Source organism: Lipotes vexillifer, unplaced genomic scaffold, assembly GCF_000442215.2.
Source record: "Lipotes vexillifer unplaced genomic scaffold, Lipotes_vexillifer_v1.1 scaffold802, whole genome shotgun sequence".
In the NCBI taxonomy this organism is placed as follows: domain Eukaryota; kingdom Metazoa; phylum Chordata; class Mammalia; order Artiodactyla; family Lipotidae; genus Lipotes; species Lipotes vexillifer.
Window position 1 is genome coordinate 1,058,605 of NW_006790237.1, and position 7,270 is coordinate 1,065,874.

A 7,270-nucleotide genomic window follows, 5' to 3' on the forward strand; every position below is an offset into this window, starting at 1 on the left:
TTTATTTACAACACAAATATTCATCTCTCTCCCCTCATTAGAACACAAGCTCCATGAGTACAGGGACTTTTGTCTGTCTTGTTCACTGCTGTATCATCCCCAGTGCCTAGAAGAGTGCCGGGCACATCACATGGTAGATGCTCAGTATGTGTCATTGTAGGAAGGACTGGGTGAGAGATGGATACCCTCATGGTGGACATGTTGGGTCTCTGTACCCCTGGGAAGGCCCTTCCCCCTTTACCATTATATTCTCTAGGCTCAGGAAGTCGCAGGGCACGTGGTGGGGCCTGCTGGATAGAGTGGAAGGAATGGAGTCCTGTCTATGTCCCTCTCCAACCCTGGGCCTGGCCTTGGGGGTTCATGGGCCTGGGACTTAGGCCTGTCTGCTTCTTTGTCTGCAGAGCCACCCTCCATGCGCCTGAAGGCCCGACCAGGCAGCCCTGGCTTTTCTGTGCTCACCTGCAGTGCCTTCTCCTTCTACCCACCCGAGCTGCAGCTGCGATTCGTACGGAATGGGATAGCAGCTGGCTCTGGTGAGGGTGACATTGGCCCCAACGGTGATGGCTCCTTCCACGCCTGGTCATCACTGACAGTCAAGAGTGGCGACGAGCACCACTACTGCTGCGTGGTGCAGCATGCAGGGCTGGCCCAGCCCCTCACTGTGGAGCTGGGTGAGGTCCCGCTGGGGGTGATGCTCCCTGCTTCTGGTTGCCTTTTCTCCCTCTACTGCAGCAATCCTTCCTGAGTCTGACCACCTTCCACTCCACTGCTGCTAGTTCTTGCATCTGACTGCTTTCTGCCCCACCACTGCCAGTTCTTCCAAAGCCTGACAGCCTTTTGTCCTGTGTTGCTTGCCTCCCTAAGTCTGAGTGCCTTTCATCCTGCTGCTGCTGGCCTCATTGAGTCGGGCCACCCATTAACCACTATGGAAAGTCCTCCCTAAGTCTGACCACCTTCCGTCCTGCTGCTGCTAGTCTTCATGGAGTCTGACCATTCGTTGTCTGCTGCTGCCAATCCTCTATGAGTCTGATGTTCTACTGCTCTGTGCCTACCCCTCCTCTCCAATTTGGAACACCACCCACCCTGCTGCTACAGGTCTCTTGACCAGAGTGACTGAGACCCCTCTTGCTATGGCTGGTTCTTACATACAACCTGGGGGCTTTCTAGACCTAGAACATCATGTGAGTGGCCTTTCCACTCCCCCAAAACTTGGTGCTGGGATCTCTGAGCTTGGGAGGGACTGAGAACCCCCAGTCCCCTGTCCTGACTCAGATGTGCTGGAGGGTCCATTAAATATATCACAACATTCTCTGGCTGCAGAATCACCAGCCAAGTCCTCGGTGCCAGTGGTTGGAATCGTCATCGGCTTCTTACTGCTTATGACAGTGGCTGCAGGAGGAGCTCTTCTGTGGAGGAGGATGAGGAAGGGGCTGCCAGGTGTGGGACAGGAAGAGGGAAGTGCCTCAGAGAGAGGGACAGAGATCCCCAAAAAAGAGGGAGACACATTCCTGGGGGGACAGAGGGTCTAGACAGAGAGGGACAGAGACCCAGAGAGTGGTGGGGACAGAAAACTGGAGGGGTGAAACAGAGACTCAGAGCATATAGAAACCCACAGGGTAGGACAGAGACTGAGAAACACACACACACACACACACACACACACACACACACACACACATGGGGGAGGGGAAGTCAGAGACCCAGAGGATTTCAAAGATTCTAATGATCTCTCCCCCTTCCCTCTTTCCTCAGCCCCTTGGATCTCTTTCCGTGGGGACGATGTAGGAGCCCTCCTACCCACTCCTGGTCTCAAGGAAGCTGACTCTTAGGATATAAATGCATTTGCAGCGACTGTGGATCGTCCCCCATCCTGGCTGCTACCAGCTAATGTAGTCAGGTCCTTTTCATGCTGTGAGACCTCCTGGAATCCTGGTATTTCTGAGCCTCCAGAAGGAGCCCGATGTCCTCCCTCTGGATTTCTCCTTCTGTGGCCTGCCTCAGTTTCCCCTCCTGATATATATGGCTCTCTTCCACCTCCACATATAACATGGGTTTGGGCCCGAATCATTGTGTTCTCATCGTTTCAACTTTTTAGGAAATTGTGGGGGGAATAAATGGTGTAAGCCTTGGGCTTCAAATCTCTCCTGAGGCTAACTTGTTGCCATAGCGGAATCTACCAATTTTATATACCAAGTCATATATTTTTAATTAATAAATTTCACAAATATTTACTGGATGTTTGTGCCCGGCATTTTGAGGAATTCTTGGCTGGAGTCTGACCTGACTCCTTGGAGGAGCGGAAGAGTTATTCCCTCCTTGAGGGAAAGGAAAGCCTCCTCAGTCTTCTTGCTTCCCTTCCTTCCTAAAACTTGCGGACAAAGGGGAAGATAAAACTACATCTCCCGTGAGGCTTTGGAGCTAGAACTACTGCAGGTGGTCGGGCACGGCGCCCCGATGCCTGCCGGGAGTTGTAGTTCCCCCGGCCGTGTCACTCTGGTGTTGCCCACCCCGCCTGCCCTGGGAAGGGGCGGGGCGAACCTCAAGGGGCTGCGCTTTCCTTTGTGGACGTGGCGAGGGGCGCCCTTGGTCCGCCCAGCTCTCATAAGCCCCGCCCCATAAGGCCCTCAAGAGCGCTCATTGGTAGGAGGGCGGGCCTCTGCGCTGCAGGAGGCGGGGCCTGGCTGGAGAGCAGCCAAATTGGGCATCTTTTTGGAGAACTCGGAGTGGAATTTAGAGAGCGAAGTGAAGCTGCCTGACCGGGTAAAGGGAGGCGGGGGCGGCTGTCCTGCCCAGCGAGGACGGTTCGGGTCCACTTGGGTGGAGGATTGGGGACCAAGCTGAAAGCGATGCCCGGGGGCCTGCATGATTTTTTTCTGGCCACGACCCCGCCCTGAACTATGCTTGGGAATTGCGCCACGTCTCCCGCTTGAATCCTCCCCACTTGTGGCTCTGGGACTTCCTCAGAGGATTCGGTCCCCACAGCTGGCTTAACCTCAGAGAACCCCGCCTCCCTTCTCCCCTTCCTGTCCCTTCTTGAGCCCAAAACTTTGCAGCCAGCTACCAACTCTCTGTCCTGTCCTAGGCTCCCCCATCCCCATCCTCCTGTCCCGTCTCCGTCCTGTTCTCTGTGACCCCTGACTCCTAGCCTCCGCCACTCCTCAGGGACTGATGATGTGGCGACCGTCACTTCTGCTGCTGCTGTTGCTGCTCAGGCGCGGAGCCCAGGGAAAGCCATCCCCTGACGCCGGCCCTCATGGCCAGGGGAGGGTGCACCACGCGGCCCCCCTGAGCGAGGCCACTCATGATGACGCTCACGGGAACTTCCAATATGATCATGAGGCTTTTCTGGGACGAGAAGTGGCCAAGGAATTCGACCAACTCACCCCAGAGGAAAGCCAAGCCCGTCTGGGGTAGGAGAGAGATGGAGGGGGAGGAGGATTCAGGGTTGTAATTTTAAAGAGGGAGGAGGTCAGGGGAGGCCTCGGTGAGAGGGTAATATATGAGACACGTGGGTGTATGGGGGAATAGCATTCCAGGCAGAGGGAACTGTAAGTGCAAAGGCCCTGAAGCAGGATTGGGCCTGATGTGCCTGATGTGTCTGAAGAACAGTGAGACCTATGTGACTGGAACCCAGGGAGTGGAGGGAGAGAGTAGAAGGTAGTGGCAGAGAGAACAAAGGGGGTCAGGTTGTGCAGGGCCTTTGGGGCCACAGTGAAGTTTTAAGCTTTTCTCTGTGTGAGATAAATGCTGTGGGATGGCTCTGAGCAGAAGGAGGACGTGAGCTGACTTAGGCTTTAACAGGATCCCCCTGGTTGCCATGCAGGGCACAGACTATAGCAAGCAAGAAGCAGGGAGCCCAGTGAGGAAGTGACTGCAGTCTTCCAGGTGGGAGAAAAGAGACTAGGGTCACCAGATTCAGGGTGGAGATAGCAGTGGTGGCCAGGTCTGCTGGCTGGGATATTGTGCATGGATGGGGTTGGGTGTAGAAAGGATGGGGGAGGAAAGGCAGTGATAGACTTACACATAATACAATGCCTGGCGCTGTTCAAAGTGCTTTACGAGACTTAAGTCGTTTAATCCCCACACACTGTGAGGTATGTTCTGTTATTTATCCCCATTTTACAGAGGGGGAAACTAAGGCACAGACAGGGTAAGTGACTTGCCCACGGTCACACAGCCAGCAAGAAGAGGTGGCAGGATTTGAACCTAAATGCCTGGCTCTAGAGCCCAAACTCTTAACCACAGCTGGAACCGCAGGGTAGCCGGACCCCTACTAAACAGAGCAGAGACAGCCTAGTGCGGGAGGAAGGGATCAGCGACCTGGGCAGGGCCATCTCAAATTCAATTCTGGGGACTGGTTTGCGGGGGCTTCGGGACGGTGACAGGAAGAAGGGCTCCATGTGGGCTGTGTTGGCGCTTGGGCGAGAACACAGACCAATGACGGGGCATTGCCAGGGGAGAGGGATGGGACCTGGGAGCCGAGAGGCGTGGCTCGAGAGACGGGGCATGAGGTGGGGGCCTAAAAGGGCTTGACACGTGACATGGAGGTGTACAGGATCAGGCTGGAGCACGGGGAGGAGTGGGTGGAAGCCGAGCCTGCAGTGTTGGGGCTGATGGTTGGGGCAAAGCCTGATAACGGCTGGGAAAAACTAGAGAAAAGGGGCGAGTCGCAGCATACCTCGGGGCTGCAGGGATACGGGCCTGAAATTGACGCTCGCAGCCCGGGAGGGGGCCGAGCAGGGGCCGGGGCTAGAGAGGCTAGAGGTTCTGAAGACTGGCAGAGCCAGGGGAAGGGGGCGGGGCCTGAGACGGCGAGAGGTCCGGAGAGTCTGTAGCCGTGGCAATCGGAGTTCAGAGTGAGTCTTGGGACAGGGAATCTGCGGGCGAGGGGCACGGTGTGACTCCCTGCCCCCTGCCCCCCTCCCCAGCTCGTTCAAGCTAGAGATGGAGCACGTGCAGGCCAGAGTGGAGAGTGGGACCCTGGGTTGTCATAGGTCCTTTCCCCAAGCGAGCGTGTCGTGGACCGCAGCGCCAGCCACAGGCCCGCCGTGTCTCAGAAAGGGCGTTATTGCCTCTGGGAGCGGACCCTGGATTGAGGGGGCAGAGCCCTGAGGAGGGCGTGGTACCGAGATTGACAGGCTCCTCCCCCCAATTTTCTGGCGACTCAGGGACAACATTTTCAGTTCTATGTGGGGGTGTGTCTCGAGTTCCTGGAAGAAGGCGGGACCCGGGGTGGGCGGGGCCCGAGACTGACGTGTGCCCCGCCCCGGCTCGCAGGCGCATCGTGGACCGCATGGACCGCGCCGGGGACGGGGACGGCTGGGTGTCGCTGGCCGAGCTCCGCGCGTGGATCGCACACACGCAGCAGCGGCACATACGGGACTCAGTGAGCGCGGCCTGGAACACGTACGACACAGACCGCGACGGGCGTGTGGGTTGGGAGGAGCTGCGCAACGCCACCTATGGCCACTACGAGCCGGGTACGCGACCCGACCCCTGCTCCCCACACACACCATGACCCGGACCTTTTTGACACCTTCATCCTGAGAACTTTAAGCCCGTTAACCAGATCCATGACCTTTGACCTCCGACCCTTGACCAGGGTCTACCCACTTCTAGAACCCCATCACCCTGAAACCCCCAACCCTTTATCTCTGGTTTCTCATTCTGACATCCACTGGGGAACTTCAGATCCTTGACCAGGGACATCTACCTCCCAAGCCCTATCGGCCTGACCTTTGATCTCTGACCTCTCATCCTGAGAGCCCCAAGCCATTGATTCTTCCTCTGCCTCTGGATTCCCTCCTCTCCAGCCCCATGCCCCAGTCCTCGGCCCCCCCACTCTTATCCACTCCCTCCTGGACCCTCAACCCAGCCTCCCCCTCCAGCCTGTCCCTCACATACACCCAGAGGGATCTTTCCACACTCAGAGCCGACCTTGACCTTCCCCTGCTCACAGCCCCCCATGGCTCCCCAGGGTCCCCAGGAGAGAGTCTTAGCTCCTCAGCCCAGTCTCACCCAACCATCCACTATCGTTTTTCTGCATTTTCTGCCCCAGCTAAATGGATCTTCTGCAGTTTCCCTGAACTCACTGTGCTCTTCAAACCTCTACACTCTGCACATACTGCTCCCTTTGTTGAAAATGTCCTTCCCCTCCTCTGTGTCCAGCAAGCTGAGTCAGTATACTGCACCAGAGCATGACTTCGGGGCCCAGTGGGCCAGTATCAACTCAAAGTCCATCCTTCCTGGTTGCATGACCTTGGGCAAGTTATTTCCTCTCTCTGACAGTCAGCTTTCTCCTTCATAAAGTAAGAATAAATGAAAAAACTGGGAATTCCCTGGAGGTCCAGTGGTTAGGGCTTCGTGCTTTCACTGCCAACCGTGCGAGTTCAATTCCTGGTCGGGGAACTAAGATCCCACAAGCCGCTCGGTGCGGCCAAAAAAAAAAAACACAACAACAACAACTACTACAAAATAACTCATTTTGTTTGCTTTTTTTGAGAATTAATTGCAATTTTGTACATAAAGAGCTTAGCACATAATAAGCTCTCAGTACAAGGTAGCTACGATTAATTATTATTATTTCAGTGGAGGTCTCCCTGCCCTGACTCCCCAGAGTTAGATTCCTTTGTCTTTTTTTTTTTTTTTTTTAATTTTTGGCCACACCCTGCTTCATGTGGGACCTCAGTTCCCAGACCAGGGATTGAACCCGAGTCCCCTGCATTGGAAGGTGGAGTCTTAACCACTGGACCACCAGGGAAGTCCCAGATCCCTTTGTCTTAAAGCACATCCCACCAAGATCCCTCCTTCCCCAGGTGAAGAATTTCACGACGTGGAGGACGCAGAGACCTACAAGAAGATGCTAACTCGGGACGAGCGGCGTTTCCGGGTGGCTGACCAGGATGGGGACTCAATGGCCACTCGGGAAGAGCTGACGGCCTTTTTGCATCCTGAGGAGTTCCCTCACATGCGGGACATCGTGATTGCTGTGAGTGGGGGCCTGGGGAACGCTGCTTCTCACCTCCCTCCCGGGACCCAGGTTTCTGATGCCAGGACTAGCCTCCCAGCACTTACCTTCGGGGCTCCAGTGCCCACCCTTCAACCCCCCAGTATCTAATCTCTCCTGATCTGGCCTCCCCCTTTCTGTGCTCACATTTGGGGTCCAGGCACCCAGCCTGCCTTCAGAAAACCACATCCCCCCAGCAGTGCCTTAGATAGCCCCCATCCTGGCTGAACCCCAACCCCAAACATGGAGTGTCCACTCTGAGGC

At 55.9% G+C, this 7,270-nt stretch overlaps 2 protein-coding genes across 2 annotated transcripts in view; both read left to right on the top strand.

The window, feature by feature from the left end:
• Nucleotides 1-2,232, top strand: part of FCGRT (Fc gamma receptor and transporter) — an 8,294-nt gene extending 6,062 nt beyond the window's left edge. The window contains exons 4-6 of the mRNA XM_007463365.1: nt 402-671; nt 1,321-1,437; nt 1,753-2,232. Of these exons, the coding sequence (XP_007463427.1) occupies nt 402-671; nt 1,321-1,437; nt 1,753-1,829 (464 nt within the window). The 3' untranslated portion in view covers nt 1,830-2,232. The remainder of the gene's footprint in view (nt 1-401; nt 672-1,320; nt 1,438-1,752) is intronic.
• Nucleotides 2,233-2,712: 480 nt separating this feature from the next.
• RCN3 (reticulocalbin 3) overlaps nt 2,713-7,270 on the top strand; it is an 8,112-nt gene continuing 3,554 nt past the window's right edge. Inside the window, exons 1-4 of the mRNA XM_007463366.1 lie at nt 2,713-2,760; nt 3,163-3,410; nt 5,278-5,480; nt 6,816-6,988. Coding sequence (XP_007463428.1) covers nt 3,169-3,410; nt 5,278-5,480; nt 6,816-6,988 — 618 coding nt within the window. The 5' untranslated portion in view covers nt 2,713-2,760; nt 3,163-3,168. The remainder of the gene's footprint in view (nt 2,761-3,162; nt 3,411-5,277; nt 5,481-6,815; nt 6,989-7,270) is intronic.